Genomic DNA, 19,104 nt, shown 5'->3' on the forward strand with positions numbered 1-19,104 from the left:
GCAGCCCTCACTTACTCCCTGTTTCCCACTTCATTTCTTTACAAAGTTATTACATTCCCATCCCGTTGTAACAATTGCTTCTGTCTGTTTTCCAAGATAGCTTTTTGCTCTGGTTCCTGACCAAATGACACTCACTAATTTTTTCCATGGGTCTGAACCTGAAATATCATGTGTACCACAAACACTTGCCTATTATCTCCACAGACACGAAAATAAATGTAGGGGACTCACAAACCTATCGCTCGCGATGGCAAGTCTTTAGAGGGATATGGGCTGAGTGTTGGAAAATGGGATTAGAATATTTAGTTGGTTGTTTGTGACTAGCAGAGAATCGCTGGGCCGAAAGGCCTTTTTCAGTGCCGTGGAATTCTACAACTGACCACGCTGAATAGGCTGGGGCTGTTCTCCTTGGAGCGTTGGACACTGAGGGCTGACCTTGTAGAGGTTTATAAAATTATAAGGGGCATGGATAGGATAAATAGACAATGTCTTTTCCCTAGGGTTGTGGAGTCCAGAACTAGAGGGCATAGGTTTAGGTTGAGAGGAGAAAGATATAAAATAGACCTAAAGGGCAACTTTTTCACCCAGAGGGTGGTACGTGTATGGAATGAGCTGCCAGAGGAAGTGGTGGAGACTGGTCCAATTGCAACATTTAAGAGGCATCTGGATGGGTATATGGATAGGAAGGGTTTGGAGGGATATGGGCCAGGTGCTGGCAGGTGGGACTAGATTGGATTGGGATATCTGGTCGGCACGGACGAGTTGGACCGAAGGGTCTGTTTCCATGCTGTACATCTCTATGAATGCACTGGGTGTCAAGGTGCATTCAGAATAGGATAAGGGGAAAAAAAATTCTATGTGAGTTGCTGGGAGCGCAGGATGCAGAATGCCAAGAGAAACGCAAATTGGGAGCAGTAGCAAAAATAGCACATTGCAAATACATTAGCGACTAAAATCTGCGATGCATTAAAAAAAACACACTTTGCAAGAGTCCCACTGGACTAAGGGTGAGGTTAGAGATCTAAAAGGGTAACAGCTGAAGATGTGGGTATTTGCTTGCCAAAGAGATACTTCTTTCTTGTCCCACCCATCCCCCTCCAAAGCAGGTACTGTAGTTAAGGAGGAGAGGAATAAGAGTAAGTGCAGAATTACTGAGATGATGAGCCTCTTTGAAAATGGAAACAGAACTCCCCAGGCCCACATGAAACAAAGGGTTGGGGGCTGTGTACTGTCTGGAATGTCACTTACACCTCCTCGCCGAAGGTGGCGCTGTCTTTGGAGGACCACCCCTCTCCCCACCACCAGGGGCCGCTGCTGTACAGTGGAAGATTAGCTCCTCCCTGCCAGTTGGGGGCGCTGTCTCTGGAGGACCTTCTCTTCCCGCCAGAGGCTGCTGCTGTGCAGTGGAGAGGATTAGCTCCTCCCCGCCGAGAGTGGCGCAGTCCCTGGATGACCGCCTCCTTGCCGTTTGGGGACGGTGCTGTGGTGTGTGGGCACAGCCTCCTCTCCGCCGGCTGGTGGCGCTGTCTCTGGCGAATGGCCCCCACCCCTTTTGAGGCCGGTGTGGGGCCATTGGCTCATCTCTGCCGGGGTTGACGTTGTCCCTGGAGGACTGTCTCGACCCCTTTGGCGGCGGTGTTGGGGCATTGGTTTGTCCCCTCGGACGGTGGCGCTGTCTGTGGACTACCATCACCACCCCTTTGGGGATGAAGGAGCGACGCTTCTAATTAAACCTGTTGGAGTATAACCTGGTGTTGTGTGATTTTTACCTTTGGGGACGGTGTGGAGGCATTGGTTCCTCACCGCCGGGGTGTCGCTGTCTCTGGAGCTGAAGCCTGAGCCTGAGCCTGGGCCTGGGCCTGGGCCTGGGGGTGTCAGTGAGTTCAGTCTTACAGGTATTGATTCATCCCCGCGGCGGATGGCGCTGTCTCTGGAGGACCGCCTCCACCTCTTCGGGGGCGGTGCGAGGGGGTATTTGGCACTTCCCCGGCGGGTGGTGGCGCTGTGTCTGGAGCTGAAGCCTGAGCCTGAGCCTGGGTGTGTCAGTGAGTGCAGTCTTACAGGTATTGATTCATCCCCGCGGCGGATGGCGCTGTCTCTGGAGGACCGCCTCCACCTCTTCAGGGGCGGTGCGAGGGGGGTATTTGGCACTTCCCCGCCGGGTGGTGGCGCTGTGTCTGGAAGACCGGCATGCCCGCTTGTTTGGAGCTGAAGCCTGAGCTTGTGTGTCAGTGAGTGCAGTCTTTCAGGCATTGATTCAACTCGCCGCAGATGGCGCTGTGTCTGGAGGACCGCCTCCACCTATTCGGGTGCTGTGAGCGGGGGGGGGCACTTGGCACCTCCCCTCCGGGTGGTGGCGCTGTGTCTGGAGGACCGGCCTGTCCGCTTGTTATTGGAGCTGAAACCTGAGCCTGGCTGTGTGAGTGAGTGCTGTCCTCCAGGCATTGATTCATCCCCGCCGCGGATGGCGCTGTCTCTGGAGGACCGCCTCCACCCCTTTGGGTGCTGTGAGCTGCGGGGGTGGCGTGGGCATTTGGCACCTCCCCTCCGGTTGGTGGCGCTGTGTCTGGAGGACCGCCGAGCCCTCTTGTTGTTGGAGTTGAAGCCTGAGCCTGGGTGTGTCAGTGAGTGCAGTCCTCCAAGGGCTGAGAGAGAGAGAGAGAGAAGGGGAAAGAAGAAGGAGAGACCGGCTGGCGTTGGGGGAAGTGTGGCCTCAGGGGCAAAGGTGAGTGCAGAGAGAGAGACACACACATGGAGAACAGGAAAGGGCAGGGGTGGGTGAACCTGAACTTGGGCCTTTAGCAGCAGAACAGCCCTGGGTTTGGGTTTGGGGTTGTGGGGGTGGCTGGGCTCTGAGCTCTTGCATTGCACAACAAGCCCTGCACCAAAATGCAACGAGGAAACTGCAGCCCTGTGCCAGGAGAAGGAGCAAAGGGAAAACTTGTTTCATTTTGGATATTTGCAATGTTTAACATCCCTTTTTCTTCATGGTGGGGAGAGGGGAGGGTTTGTTTTGCTGTGTGTTTGCTGTGATTTCAGTATCACTTCCAGGTGGCCTGAGCTCCTTTGAGGCAGAGGCGTAGGGAAGGGAAGGCAGTAACTGGTGGCGAGGACAGAAAGTTAAATGTCGCACAACACCAGGTTATAGTCCAACAGGTTTATTTGGAAGTACTGGTTTTTGGAGCTCTGCTCCTTCGTCACGTAGCTAGTTGGGTAGAATCATAGGACGCAGAATTTATAACAAAAGATCACAGTGTCACATAATTATAATTATATATTGGACAAAAAACTGCAATCTAGGTTTGTTCAATATAGCGTTTTACTTGCATGACACTGATCTTTTGCTATAAATTCTGTGTCTTATGATCCTGCCCCCCAGTTACCCGATAAGGGGGTACTGCTATGAAAATTAATAAACCTGTTGGACTATAAACTGGTGTCGTGTGGCTTTTAACTTTGTCCACTCGAGTCCAACATCAGCACCTCCACGTCAGGACAGAAAGTGTGCAGGAACTCCACAGGGAGTCCCTGTGGACGGAGGAATTAGGTTAACGCTTTGATCCTGATATGGTTTATTAACTCTGTTCCTCTCCCCACCGATGTCACCAGACCCTGCTGAGTTTCACCTTCACTTTCAGGCAGTTCTCCAGCACCTGTGGAATTTAGGTTTAATCTTGGAAGTTATGGAAGAATCCCTGCAAAAGCAGAGAGGAGGATGAACTGCTGATGCCTTGATGTCAAAATCAAGTTGGGTGGGGCTGTGGGGGCAAGTGGTAAAGAATTTGAAAGGCTTCAAAGAAAAAAAACAGGGGGAGTGGGTTTGTTGATTTATTCTTGCAGGCAACTGGTGCGGATTCACTGCAGAATGTTTGTTTTCTGTAGTTCTAGTCATTGACTTATTCTGTTTACTGTGTCAAGAGTCCAAATAGCAACACGTGTATTGGGCTGAAGAAAGTTGCTTGGTTAAGGAGAAGGTTTTGAGGTTGTTAAGTTGAAAGAGTCTTGGTGAGTTGTTGCAGTGCGAGCTGTGGATGGAGAGTGTACCCCGCACCACTGATTGTTGCTGGTGGAGGGAGTGAATGTTTGTGGATGTGGTGCCAGTCAACTGGTTGTCCAGGATGATGTTGGGCTTCTTGAGAGACTTTGTTCTGCACTCATCCAGGCAAACAGAAATATTCTCTTATGCCTGTGATTTTTGATTTGTAGATGGTGGACAGGCTTTGGGGAGTCAGGAGGTGAGTTACTCACCGCCACATTTCCAGCTCCTACCTGATCTTGTAGCCTCAGTGTTTTATTTAGAGTCAAACAGCACGGAAACAGACCCTTCGGGTCCGACCAGTCCGTGCCGAAGATAATCCAAACTAAACTAATCCCACCTTGCTTGCGATTGGTCCATACCCCTCCAAACCTTTCTTATTCGTGTACTTCTCTAAATATCTTTTAAATGTTGTAACTGTACCCAGATCCATCACTTCCTCTGGATGTTAATTCCACACACGAACCGCTCTGTGTCAAAACAGTTGCCCCCTCATATAGTTTCCAAATCTTTCTCCTCTCACCTTAAAACATGTGCCTCCTGGTCTTGAAATTTATCACCTTAGGGAAAAGGCACCTTATCTATGCTCATCCTGATTTTATAAACATTTATAAGGTCACTCCTCAGCCTCCTACACTCCAGTGACAAATGTCCCATCCTCCTTATAACTCAAGCCCTCCATTCCTGGCAACATCCTGGTGAATGTTTTCTGAACCCTCTCCAGTTCAATAATATCCTTCCTATAACAGGGTGACCCTGAACTGGACACAGTGCTCTAGAAGAGGCTTTACTATTGTCATGTACAACCTGATGTGACGTCCCAACTCTGATCCTTAGTGGGCTGAGCAATGAAGGCAAGTGTGTCAAGTGCCTTCTTAACCACCCTAAATCCCTGTGATGCAAGCTTTGAAGAATTATCGATCTGATTATGGTTATGCATCTGGTCCAGTTGTGTTCCTGGTTAATGGTAACTCTCAATGCTGATGTTGGAAGGCTCTGGATGATAATCCTGTTGAATGTCAAGGGAGATGGTCTGATTCTCTCATTGTCTGACACTGTAGCGGGTGAATATGACTTGCCATTTACTATTCTACATCTGAATGTTACTCAGGTCTGCTGTAAACAGTGCAGAAGAGATCCATCTCCTTCTAAATGGTTCCTATCCATGTATTTGTCCAGATGGCTTTTAACTGTTGTTAACATACCCGCCTCAACCACTTCCACTGGCAGCTCATTCCATATGTATACCACTCTCTGTGTAAAAAAGTTGCCTCTCAGGTTCCCTTGTATTCTTTCCACTCGAACCTTAAACTGAGGCCCTCCAGTCCTCGATTCCCCAACCCTGAGTGCATTTACCCTCCCCATGCCCCTCATGATCTTATACACTTCTATAAGATCCCCATTCAGTCTCCTACACTGGGAAGATCCAATGCTTGTCCAAGCCCTCCCAATAACTCAGACTGTTGAGTCCTGGCAATATCTCTGTAAGTTCCTTCTGTGCTCTTTCCAGCTTAGTAACGTCGTTCCTATAGCAAGGTGACCAAAACTGAACACAATACTCCCAAGTGCAGCCTCACCAGCGTCCTGTACAACTGCAAAATAACTTCCCAACATCTATACTCAGTGCCCTGACTAATGCAGGCCAGTGTGCCAAGAGCTGCCTTCACTGCCCTGTCTACCTGTGACTCCACTTTCGGAGAACACTGCACCTGAACTCCAAGGTCCCTCTGTACCACTACACTCCTTAATGCCCTACCATTCACCATGAAACTCCTCCCTTGATTTGACTTTCCAAAATGCAAGGCCTCCTGCTTATATATATTAAGCTCCCTTTGCCATTTTCCAACCCCCTTCCCCAGCTGGTCAAGGTCCTGCTGCAATTTTGTCACTGTCCAAGATATCACCTGTTTCAGTGTCATCTGCAAACTTACTCAGCAGGCCTTGTACATTCTCATCCAGATCATTGATATAGATAACAGACAGTAATGGGCCCAGCACTGATCCCTGAGGCACTCCACTCGTCACAGGCCTCCAGTCTGACAAGCATCCTTCCACTGTTACTTTCTGCTTCCTACCATCAAGCCAATTTGTCAGCTCACCTTGAATTCCATGTGATCTAACCTTTCAGAGCAGCCTACCACGTGGAATCTTATCAAAGGCCTTACTGAAATCCATACAGACAACATCCACCGCCCTGTCCTTGTGATGGAAGGTCAGCTGATTCACTAACGTCCTTGAGCGAGGGCAGACCGCCATTTTGACTTCTGTGTAACTCCGGATCTACAGTAACCGAGTCATGAAGTCATACAGCACAGCAAAACGCCCTTCCATCCAATCAGTCCACGCCAACCATAATCCCAAACTAAACCCATGCCACCTGCCTGCTCCTGGCCCATGTCCCTCCAAACTCTTCCTATTCACGAACTTCGCTAAACGTCTTTTAAACGTTGTACTTGAAGTTGCGAACCACCTTCTGTACAAAAAACGTTGCCCCTCATGCCCTTTTTAAACCTTTAAAACTGACCCCCTAGTTTTGAGTTCCTCCACCCCAGGGGAAAAGACACCAGCTATTAACCCTGTCCGTACCCATTGTAAATCCCAATAACAACCTCCGACACTCAAGTGAGTAAAATCCCACTCCTTTCCGTCTGTTTTTATATCTCGAAACCTCCATTTCTGGCCACATCTCTTCTGAGCCCTCTCCAGCTGAAGAATATCTTCCGAGAGCAGGCTGACCAGAACTGGACTCAGTACTCCAAAAGGGGCCTCACCCAACATCCTGTGTAACTTAATGTGGGAGACCGTGTAGGTCAAGGGTATTCAGAAGGCCCAGATCCCTGAAAAGACCACGAGAGCTCAGTGTTTTGACTGGATAGAGTTCCAGAAGGTGCCTCTGCAGGATGTTTTGCGATTCCATTCGGTGCTCTGCGAGCTGTGAGGTCGTTGAAACGATATTGCAACCTGTCGGTTTATCATCTGCGCGGCCAACCCCCGCCAGGTTCTTGGGCAATCCTCCTGCTTCAGGAACGCAGTTTGAAACAATCCATTGAGGAAGTGGCCGCGGGGTTGTGAAAAGAATGTTCCACATTGTTCTGGAGAATCAAACCGTTACTGTTCTGTTGCTCAATCTAACGTGCAATCCTAAATCACACATTGCATCAACCATTCCCCCCCCCGCCAAAACTCAGGTTGACAGAATATCTTCAACATTTTAATACAAGTGTGAAAACTCAGCTCCTGGCAAAGAATTCTAGATCAGAGTGGTGCTGGAAAAGCACAGCAGTTCAGGCAGCATCCGAGGAGTAGGAAAATCGACGTTTCGGGCAAAAGCCCTTCATCAGGAAGAGAGGCAGGGTGGAGAGATAAATGAGAGGAGGGTGGGGTCGGGGAGAAAGTAGCATAGAGTGCGATAGGTGAATGGGGGTAGGGATGGAGGTGATAGGTCAGGGAGGAGGGTGGAGTGGATAGGTGGGAAGGAAGATAGGCAGGTAGGACAAGTCATGGGGACAGTTACTGAGCTGGAAGATTGGAACTAGGGTGAGGTGCGGGAAGGGGAAATGAGGAAAGAGTTATCTGGGCTTGAAGTCTTAGCTTGCTCTCTCTCCATGGCTGCTGTCTGACCCGCTGTGTTTGTTGTTTTCAGTACAGATCCCAGCATCGGCGGGAATTTGTTCCCACTGAGTACTGCACAACCTCCTGAAATGAGGGAGCCCTCTGAATGCAGCGTGTTATCAGAATTATTTTAACCGTGCGCTGTTGAGCCATCAAACAGTCCTCACTTAGTTCACCCTCCCCCCCCCCCCCCCAGAAATGACCTATAATTTGGGTGATGCTGCTGTGTGTGGAGAGATGGCTGGGGGATTAGTGGGGAGAGATGCACATTACCTTCTGTCAGCTCATCAGAGGCTGAGGGTAGTACACTTGGCTCTGAGTCAGGCCCCATCCAGCATGTACAGCCAACAGAGTGCTGCACTGTCAACGGTGCAGTCATTGACAGAAACACCCTGGCAATATCAATTATGGAATCCCTACAGTATGGAAACAGGCCCTTCGACCCAACAGGTCCACACTGACCCTCCGAAGAGTATCCAACCCAGACCCATTCACCTCCTATCCTATATTTACCCATAATAATGCACCTGGCCTACACATCCCTGAACACATTGGCAATTTAGTGTGGTCAATCCCTCCTAACGTGTGCACCTTTGGACTGTGGGAGGAGACCCACGCAGGCACGGGGAGAATGTGCAAACTCCACACAGACAGTTGCCAGAGGCTGGAATCGAACCTGGATTCCTGGCGCTGTGAGTCAGCAGTGCTAATCACTGAGCCACCTTGCTGTCCACAGTATATCTTGAAAGACCCCAAACCCCCACCCCATTCAGCAGCTGTTTGACAGAGAGAGAGAGAGAGAGAGACAGAGCACCAGAGGCCTGGCTAATATTTAATCCCTTGAAAGACTCTCACGAGTTATGTGTCTGCAGCGGCATGACCGTTTGTGGGATGTTGCTGTGCTCAGAGTTGGCTGATTACGCTGCTACCTCAGCTCTTTCACGGGGAGGAAGCGCTCGATTGGCTGGAATGTGCTGTGCGACGTCTCGGGGGGAGGGAGTGTAGGGAGACCGTGAGAAGTTCAGCTCTGGTTTTTGTGGAGTCTCTTCCCAAACGGCCCCCGGGAAGCTGAGGAGCTGCGTTTTAGTCTCTTTTTTTTTCTCGTTTCCCCCCCCCCCCCACTTAATCGGGTGCCTCCCGCTCGCTATCAGCATTCCGAACGGCACTTCGCCCTGATGGGCTCAAGCTGCTTCACCTTCCCCGTCCACTCCCTTTCTCTTTTCGGAAGCGACGTCATATTGAACCATCCTGGGGCGAGCTGATAAGGGGGTTTGAAGACCTGGTGTGTAAGCTGAGAGACAGACAAGGGAGGGGGGGTGAGGTCAGTCAAAACATGCTGGTTTCAGCTATTGTCAAAATGCAAAGCGTGTCGTCCTGAGGGTGGAAGGGGGGAGGGGGGTGGAGAATGTGCAGAAGAGTATGAGAGATGGGGCCTGTGAGGGATCAGGCAGTGTTCAACTGTCAGTGCATTGATGATATTGATAATGTTCAGAGATGTGGGCGTTCCCAAAAGAGAAGGGCGCGGTCGCTGATTGCGTTTCTCTAGCAGAATTTCCCTGTTTTCAGAGTCCCGTTTCAGGGAAAGTTTCAGTGGGAATGCATGTGCTGGGTTTACTGAGTGCCACAACCACAGCCTTCGGAGTGTGGCAGAGGAAATCTCCAGTCAGAAGGTGGCTGGTGCTGGGACTTGGTTATTAAACACCTGCCTGAGCCACGTTTGGAATATTGTGTGCGGTTCCGGTCTCCTTCCTGTCTGAAGGATATTGAGAAACTTGACAGGGTGCAGAAAAGATTCACGAGGATGTGACCAGGGTCGGAGGGTTTGAGCTACAGGGAGATGCTGAACAGGCTGGGGCTGTTTTCCCTGGAGCGTCGGGGGCTGAGGGGTGACCTTGCAGAGGTTTATACAATCATGAGGGGCATAGATAGGGTAAATAGACAAGGTCTTTACCCTGGGGTGGGGGGGTCCAGAGCAAGAGGGCATAAGTTTAGGGTGAGAGGGGAAAGATATACAAGAGACCTAAGGGGCAACTTTTTCACACAGAGGGTGGTACGTGTACGGAATGAGCTGCCAGAGGATGTGGTGGAGGCTGGTACAATTGCAACATTTAAAAGGCATCTGGATGGGTATATGAATAGGAAGGGTTTGGAGGGATATGGGCCGGGTGGTGGCAGGTGGGACGAGATTGGGTTGGAATAACGGGTCGGAATGGACGGGTTGGACTGAAGGGTCTGTTTCCGTGCTGTACATCTCTATGACTGTGTCTCTCTCTGTCTCTCTCGCATGCTGAACAGCTCAGAAGCGGGTCACTGATCCTGTCCTGTCTGCCCTGACTCTCGGAAAGTGGCACCTCATCCCGTTTCACACCCTCCGAGTAATCCAGTGACTTTATTTTCCCTCTGTCCCTGTTCTCGGTGCAGTCTGAACTGGTCTGTGCACGCTGCCGCTGTGTCCCTAAATTGTTGCCGGGATTGCAGAGGCTGCCTCCTCCCCAGAGGCATGGCCCTGTATCCCTGATCGGAGAGTCTGGTGTCTGCTTTGAGGGTGTGGAATCATAGAGATGTACAGCAAGGAAACAGACCCTTCGGTCCAACCCGTCCACGCCGACCAGATATCCCAACCCAACCTCATCCCACCTGCCAGCACCCGGCCCATATCCCTCCAAACCCTTCCTATTCATATACCCATCCAGATGCTTTTTAAACGTTATAATTGTACAAGCTCCGCCACTTCCTCTGGCAGCTCATTCCGTACACGTACCACCCTCTGTGTGAAACAGTTGCCCCATAGGTCTCTTTTATATCTTTCCCCTCTCACCCTAAACCTATGCCCTATAGTTCTGGACTCCCCCACCCCAGGGAGAAGACTTTGTCCATTTGTCCAAACCATGATCTTATGAACCTCATAGGAAGGTGTGGAATTCTGTTCCAAAAGGCAGAGGGGGCTTGCATTTGTGTAGCGCAGCTTACAATTACCAGAGGTCTCCAAAGTCAGCGAAGTGTTTTCAAAGTGCAGTCGCAGTGGAAATTAGATTAGATTCTCTATAGTGTTGAAACAGGCCCTTCAGCCCAACCAATCCACACCGACCCTCCGAAGAGTAATCCACCCAGACCCATTTCCCTCCAACTAATGCACCTAACACTTCGGGCAATTTCCCATGGCCAATTCACCTGACCTGCACATATTCAGATTGTGGGGGGGAAACCGGAGCACCCGGAGGAAACCCACGCAGACACGGGGAGAATGTGCAAACTCCACACAGACAGTCACCTGAGGCTGGAATTGAACCTGGGTCCCTGGTGCTGCGAGGGAGCAGTGCTAACCACTCAGCCACCATGCCACCCATGGGAGAAGCAGAGACGGTGGTCAGGGTGAACACTCCCTGTGATGTTGGATGAGAGGGCCAGGGACCCCCTCCTCCCTCCCTCCCCCCACCAACCAACCAACCAACCAACCAACCCCAGGGGAGGAGGGGGGTGGGGGGGGTGACTGCATACTGTGGGGTCCATCACCTGACAGAACAGACCGAGAAGTCCCTCTGGGGATTAATCCTCACGATCTCGAAGAGTGAGCGAGTGCACGTGCAAGCAGAGGCTGGTGCCCACCCTGTGGTGGCTCCTGAATTGCCTCAAATGCCAGTGAAACCGTCCTTCCCGGGGTGGGAGGGGGCAGGACAGGACGGGAACATGTGTTACGGTCCACCCCTACTACCCCCCGTTTACGGATTACAGTGCGGCTCCCTCACACCCAGGCGGTACTTGCAGAGTTCTGCTGCCTCACGTCTGGGGGCCAGAATGGAATAGAATCCCCATGGTGTGGAAACGGGCCGTTCGGCCCAATGCGACCATACCAACCCTCTGAACAGCATCCCACTCAGGCCCTTCCCCCTTCCTTATCTCTCTGATTCTGCGTTTCCCATGGCTAATCCAACCTAACCTGCATGTTCAATTCAGTTTAGTTCCATTCCTTGGACAGTACGGGAATTTATCGCGGACCATCCACCCTAACCTGCACATCTTTAGATTGTGGGAGGAAACTGGAGCAGACACTGGGAGCATATGCAGACTCCTCACAGACAGTCGCCCGAGGGTGGGATCGAACCCGGGTCCCTGGCGCTGTGAGTCAGCAGTGCTAACCACTGAGCTGCCGGGCAGATGAGTGTGCGATGCAGAGTGTGGCCATTAGTGTGGGTTCAATTCCCTCACCAGCTGAGGTCACTGTGATAGACTGCCCTCTTCGACCCCTCCCCTTGTCTGCGACGTGGTGACCCTGAGGTTAAAGCGCCACCAGTCGTCGGAGCAGTTGGGAGAATAACTGCATCGAACCAGCAGGGAGGTACTGATGTTGTAATGTCACTGGGCAAGAAAGCCCGAATCCCAGGATCATGTTTGATTTATTATGCTCAGGGAGTGGGCCTTTATTGTTAATTGTACTGAGAGCGGAGTCCACCATATTGCGATCGGCCTGGAGTGGTATGTAGGCCAGATCAGGTAAGGCTAGCAACCTGGAAAATCAGAGCAGGAGTAGACCATTCGGCCCTTGGAGCCTGCTGCGTCATTCGGTAGGATCATGGCTGATCATTATCCTGCTCCCGTTTTCTCGCCTTTCCATTTTGCGCGAGGAACTAACTCTAACTCTTTCTTGAAAACATTCAACGGTTTGGCCTCAACCGAGTTAACTCCAGGGCCTCACCACCCTCTGGGTGAAGACATTTCTCCCCATGTCAGTTCTAAAGGGTGCACCTTACACTGTAACCCCTGGCTTTGGGCTCTCTTGTCATCGTGAACACACTTCCTGCATTTAGCCCTCATCCTCCTGTTAAAATCTCTATAGATTGCTATGAGGCTCCCCTCATTCTGTTAAAATCCAGTGACTACAGTCCTACCCTGATCCAATCTGTGTCACTACATAAAAAACTGATCATGTAGCTGACTTTGGGTACCATGAGTGTGTTTTACCCTGTTCCGTTCCCCCCCCCCCCTCTTACAAGGGAACTACAGTCTTGCCTCATTCTATTCTACATCCCCTTTGCCATTCTTCCTAAAGTGCAGTTGATCGTAGATATTTTCGAAACAACCTGCTCAGAGAAATTACTGCACACTTCTGGAGGGGTAGGACTTGAACCTGGTTCTCCTGGCTCAGAGTTAGGGGCACTAACACAAGACCTCTTTCCTCCATTGTCCTTGATGTTCTTCCCTGAAAGGGCATTGGTGAACCAGGCTCGTTTTTACAACAAGCAGCAATGGTCGCAAATCTTTGCATGGGGAGCAGGGCCAGTGTCTCTCTCTTTTCTCTGTGCACACCCTCCACGATTCTGATCCTCTGTCAAATACTCTTTCAGCCTTCTCTTCCAGTAAATGAAGTCCGAACGTTTGCACTGAAGTTGATGGCTGTAGTTCCGCATCCCATTCTTATGAATCTTTTCTGCACACACTCTCCAACATCTTCACATCCTTTACCAGAAGTGAATGCAGATGTCCTACAGAGGGAGGGCTGGTGTCATTTACAAGTTCAGCATGACCTGCTCCCTATTGCAGTCTATGCTAATGAATCTTTGTCATATACTTTATAAACTATTCCCTCAACCTGTCCTACCACTTTACTGACTTGCGCACATCATCGCCTCTGATCCCTGTACTTCTTTTAGTGTTGTATCCTTTGCTTCCTTCTGAAATGAGTCAGGACTAATTCGGGATAGTCAACATGGCTTCGTGCATGGGAAATCATGTCTCACAAACTTGATTAGTTTTTTTTGAAGAAGTAACAAAGAAGATTGAGGGCAGAGCAAAAAATGTGATCTATATGGACTTCAGTCAGGCGTTCGACAAGGTTCCCCATGGGAGACTGATTAGCAAGGTTAGATGTCATGGAATACAGGAAGAACTAACCATTTGGATACAGAAATGGCTCAAAGGTAGAAGACAGAGGGTGGTGGTGGAGAGTTGTTTTTCAGACTGGAGGCCTGTGACCAGTGGAGTGCCACAAGGATCGGTGCTGGGCCCTCTACTTTTTGTCATTTACATAAATGATTTGGATGTGAGCATAAGAGGTACAGTTAGTAAGTTTGCAGATGATACTAAAATTGGAGGTGTAGTGGACAGTGAAGAGGGCTACCTCTGATTACAACAGGATCTTGATCAGATGGGCCAATGGGCTGAGAAGTGGCAGATGGAGTTTAATTCAGATAAATGCGAGGTGCTGCATTTTGGGAAAGCAAATCTTAGCAGGACTTATACACTTAAGGGTAAGGTCCTAGGGAGTGTTGCTGAACAAAGAGACCTTGGAGTGTAGGTTCATAGCTCCTTGAAAGTGGAGTCGCAGGTAGATAGGATAGTGAAGAAGGCGTTTGGTATGCTTTCCTTTATTGGTCACAGTATTGAGTACAGGAGTTGGGAGGTCATGTTGCGGCTGTCCAGGACATTGGTTAGGCCACTGTTGGAATATTGTGTGCAATTCTGGTCTCCTTCCTATCGGAAAGATGTTGTAAAACTTGAAATGGCTCAGAAATGATTTACAAGGATGTTGCCAGGGTTGGAGGATTTGAGCTACAGGAAGAGGCTGAACAGGCTGGGGCTGTTTTCCCTGGAGTGTCGGAGGCTGAGGGGTGACCTTCTAGAGGTTTATAGACTTTATATAGGATAAATAGGCAAATTCTTTTCTCTGGGGTCGGGGAGTCCAGAACTAGAGGGTAAAGGTTGAGGGTGAGAGGGGAAAGATATAAAACAGACCTAAGGGGCAAGATTTTCACACAGAGGGTGGTATGTGTATGAAATGAACTGCCAGAGGAAGTGATGGAGGCTGGTACAGTTACAACATTTTAGAGGCATTTGGATGGGTATATGAATAGGAAGGGTTTGGAGGGATATGGGCCGGGTACTGGCAGGTGGGACTAGATTGGGTTGGGATATCTGGTCGGCATGGACAGGTTGGACTGAAGGGTCTGTTTCCATGCTGTACATCTCTTATGACTCTATGACTTCAGTTTATCTATGTTGAACTGTCACTAGTCCACTCGTTCCACTGACTTGTCTATATCTGTGATTTTTGAGATTTGTTGCTCAGGTTGAGGTTTGGGTTGTAGGTTTGCTCACTGGGCTGGAAGGTTCGTTCTCGGATGTTTCGTCACCATGCTCGGTGACATCATCAGTCAGCCTCCAGTGAAGCGCCGGTGTTCTGTCCCGCCTATTTAGGGTGGGTGATATCATTTCCGCTTTCTTTCCCCAGAGATTGGTAAACGGGGTCCAAATCGATGTGTTTATCAATGGAGTTCCTTGCACGAGCTGTAACATGCAATACGTTGGACAGACAGGCAGGAACCTAGCCACCAGCTTACACAAGCACCAACTAGCCACCAAAAGGCCTGACCCACTACCACTGGTATCCTTACGCACAGACAAAGAAGGACACCACTTTGATTGGGACAACACTTCCATCCTAGGTCAGGCTAAACAGAGACGTACACGGGAATTCCTAGAGGCCTGGCATTCAAACCAGAACTCCATCAATAAACCCATCGATTTGGACTCCATTAACCACCCTCTGTGAAACAGAACTGGAAATGATATCGCCAACCCTCAACGGACCAAAATATAAATAGAAAGCAGGGCATACCACCAGTGCTTCACCGGAGGCTCACTGATGATGTTGCCTAGTGTGGTGATGAAACATCTGAAAATGAACCTTGCTGCTCAGCAAGCAAACGTACAACCTCATCCGTGTTTGTTTCAAGTTCTACACTGTCCTCACCGTTCACAGTGTTTGAGCTTTGTATCATGTAGTCGTAGAGTCCCACACAGCACAGAAACAGACCGTTCGGCCCAACCAGGCCATCCTGAATGTGATCCCAAATGAAACTAGTCCCACCTGCCTGCTCCTGGCCCATATCCCTCCAAACCTTTCCCGTTCACGTACTTACCCAAATGCCTTTCAAGCATTGTCTGTGCCTGCACTGCCACCTCAGGAAGTTCATTCCACACATGAGGCACCCACTGTTCTTTTAAAAAAAAACAAAAATTGCCCCCTTGTCTTTTTTAAATATCTCTCCTCTCACAAAGATTAAAAATAACCTCCACAGGTTTAGAAATTGATCCCTGTGCATCAAGATCGAGGTCGTTAATGTACGAGAGGAGAAAGGTCCCATGGACTGCTGGGAAATTTCAGTGTGAACCTTTCATCCAGCCCAAAGAATCCTCATCAGCTCCCAATGTTTGCTCTCACTCGGCCAGTTTAGTGTCACCTTGCTACTGTCTGCCTTATTGTTGTAACTTTGCCCGTAAGTCTATTGTGCAGCAATGTATCAAGTGCTTTTTGGAAGCCACTCTGAAAGCATTACCCTCTTCAGACTTCTGTTACTTAGAAAAGCAAACTTACTGGAGTCTTTTTCTTAATACGATCAGCATAGACCAGTTGGCCTGTTTCTATGCTGTAAAATGTGTAAATGGCGAGCAGTTTGTGCTGTTGTAGCACAGCAGCCGGATTGATTTCCGATTTGACTTGGCAAACTGCCCATGTCCTGCCTCTTGTCAAGTCCTGTTCCTTCAGCTTGTCGTCCACACCACCTCCCTTCTGCTGCCCTCCTCTGGCTTACATACTTACAAGACTTCGATTTGCAGACTCTGCTGCTTGCTTTCGGATTCCTCCGTGCTTTGACGAGGCCCTTCTGTTTGGGCTGGCAAGCGGTTTTCTTCTCTGCCACGTTAGAGCAAGGAGCCTGAAAGACCCTGCCCTGAAATAGGACTGTGGGAGCAACCCTCCCCAGGGACAGCAAACGCGCAGATAGCCCTGTACCACGTTGGTCAGGGGTGAGAACACACTGTACCTCTGTCATCTCCTGCAACCCTACAACTCCCCAGTATCTCTGAGCTGCTCTGTTTCCGGCCTGCAGCACACCCGGAGCTGCTGCTCCAGTGATGGCCAGGCCTTTAGCTGCCTGGGCCCTAAACTCTGGGGTTCCCTGCTTAACCCCTTTTGCCTCTGTCTGCTTTTACAAAATGTTCCTTCAAATCTGTCCCTTTTACTGAGCATTCAGGCAGCTGCCTTCATATCCCTCATTGTCAAATTGCGTTTGACCGTTCGGACAAAACATCTTGGAATGTTTGATTCTGTTAAAGGTGCGCGGTTGTTGTTATGCCTTCATTTAACTTTGCAGCTAATTTGTGATATTGCTCTCTTTCTCTCAGGACTCTCTGTGACTCTGTCACTTCAACATGTCGTTCCAAACGTGTGGGCCCAACGAGGCCATGGTTGTTTCAGGTATGTGGATGTTGCTTTCCCCTTCGGTTGTGTTCTGCATACCCTGCTCACACTGAGCCCAGTCCACCCCGCGTCGGGATTGCTGGCCTGCGCTCCGCGGAAATGTGGCGTCTCCAGCCGTCCTCATCCCGAGGCTTACTCTCGGACCCTGCGAGACCATGTCTCGTTCATCAAAGGCTCCAGAACGAATACAAAAGGCAGAAGAAGAATATGCTTTTTTAAAGCCCACTCCTCAACACCAGGCGATCCCAAAACACTTTGCAAACAGTGGATTACAGTTCGTGCTGACTGCGTGCAGTTTTGGTCTCCTTATCTCAGCAAGGGTGTTATTGGCAGAGATTGATTGCAACAGAGATTCACCAGACTTGTTCCCAGGGTGGTGGGACTGAAGACCAATTAGAAGTTACAGGCCCAGTTTGTCTAGAGTCTCAAAGAATGAAAGGTGGTCTCATTGAAACGTACAAAATACTTTACAGGATAGACAGAGTAGACGTGGTTAAGATGCTTGCTGGAGTCTAGAGCTAGAGGTCACAATTTTAAAAGGAGGAGGGTGCCGCTTGGATTGCTATGAGATGTTTCTTTATGTCAAAGTCATTAATCTTTGGAATTCTCTACCACAGAGGGATGTGGAAGCTTCGTCTTTGAGTGCATTTAAAGTAGAGGTTTATAGATTTCTGATCGCCAGTGTTCTGGGGGCAGGGTAGACAGGCAGGAGGCTGGAAGAACACAGCAAGCCAGGCAGCATCAGGAGGTGGAGAAGCCGACGTTTCGAGTAAGAAGGGTTAGACCCGGAACGTTGATGTCTCTGCCTCCCTACCTTAGATTCCAGCATCTGTGGGTTTTTGTTTTGTCTCTAACCAATGTTCTGGGGACAGGCTGGATAGCCGACGTTGAAGTGTTCGATCGACAATGTTTATATTGAATGGGGCCAGGTTCAATGGGCTGAATGGGCTCCACCTGTTCCTGAGCTTGAAGAGTAGTCACTGTTGTAAGGCCCCACGAGTAGCAATAACTTAATAACAGCATCATTTATTTGTCATGACCTTGTTCAAGGAAACCTGGAGGATCTCTCTTCCCACCCCTAATAATTCCCTGTGGGATCTTTCTATCCAACGTTAAAGGGCAGGCAGGGCCTCGGCTGAACTTGGTTTTGCTCCTGAGGTGTGTGGTGCCTCCCGTGTGCCGCACCGGTTGAGTTAAGCGTCTGGAGTGGAAGCCGAACCCACTTCCCATTCCCTGAGTTGTGGGAAGGGAAGCCAGGGGTCACAGTTGCTGGTGAGCCTTCGTCCTGGCCTGACTGACGAGGAGCAGAGGTCACGGGAGTGCACAGGGTGATCCTTGGTCAGGGAGCGGTTCTGTTTCTCCTCCCAGTTTGTGAGCAGACTCTCCTACTTGGGACTGGGCCTCTATCGCTGAGCGGCTGAGAGTTTATTGGGGATTACTGCAGCACTAACCGCCCCCACTTCCTGTTTAAATTGGCATGGTTACAGTCGAGTTTGGCTCTTTAGTTGGTGCATCTTGTATTTCTCACGCTTCTCGCTCATCTCTTAACCTGCGTGCCAGACCTCCCTTGGCTTCCAGCTTTTGCAGGCCTTCAGTTTGAAAATTCTCTTGCGTAACTTTGTCATCCTCCCCCCCCCCCCTCTTTGTAAACTCCCCCAGCCCTGCAACCCCTCAGATCACTGCCATTCTCCAGCTTTGACCCCACTGTGACCACGGCAAGAGCTGCTTTCGAGTTCCCTGCCACTACACTACACTTTCTTTAAAACATCCCTTAATTCCTTGTAACTGCTGTAATAGCTCCTTATGCAGGCCAGTCGTTAATGTCGTAATGTGCCTCAAGGGTTGTCAGCGAAATTTTGTTATTAGTGTACCTGTGTGCATGCTTGTGTATGCAGTTGTGGCGAGTTGGAGCATTTGAATGAAGCTTGAGATCCTGCCCACGTAAACCCTTGCTGAGCACGCTCCCACCAAGATGGCAAATGCTATTTATAATTTGGGGAAAAAAAAATAACCCTGCAACAATGTCCTTTAACATCAGAAGGAATGGTTGAAAAGCATGCATGTGTACGACACTGTTCCCTGTTTCAGGATGTCGTAAAGAGCATCGCAGCCACTTTGTGAAGTTCAGTGATGGCTGTGATGTGGGCATTTTGCCAGCTGGTGCCCAGACAGAGCTGTGCTCCTGTCCCGACATCCTGAC

At 49.8% G+C, this 19,104-nt stretch overlaps 1 protein-coding gene across 2 annotated transcripts in view; it reads left to right on the top strand.

Moving 5' to 3' along the window:
- The first annotated feature begins 2,043 nt into the window (after nt 1–2,043).
- LOC140455397 (flotillin-1-like) overlaps nt 2,044–19,104 on the top strand; it is a 43,852-nt gene continuing 26,791 nt past the window's right edge. Inside the window, exons 1-2 of one of the 2 annotated variants that reach the window (XM_072550205.1) lie at nt 2,044–2,063; nt 16,829–16,901. In XM_072550205.1, coding sequence (XP_072406306.1) covers nt 16,856–16,901 — 46 coding nt within the window. In that variant the 5' untranslated portion in view covers nt 2,044–2,063; nt 16,829–16,855. Of the gene's footprint in view, nt 2,064–2,576; nt 2,726–16,828; nt 16,902–19,104 lie in introns of those variants that run through there. The other variant, XM_072550204.1, reaches the window with a different exon arrangement.

Source organism: Chiloscyllium punctatum, chromosome 30 (genome assembly GCF_047496795.1).
Source record: "Chiloscyllium punctatum isolate Juve2018m chromosome 30, sChiPun1.3, whole genome shotgun sequence".
NCBI classification, from domain to species: Eukaryota; Metazoa; Chordata; class Chondrichthyes; order Orectolobiformes; family Hemiscylliidae; genus Chiloscyllium; species Chiloscyllium punctatum.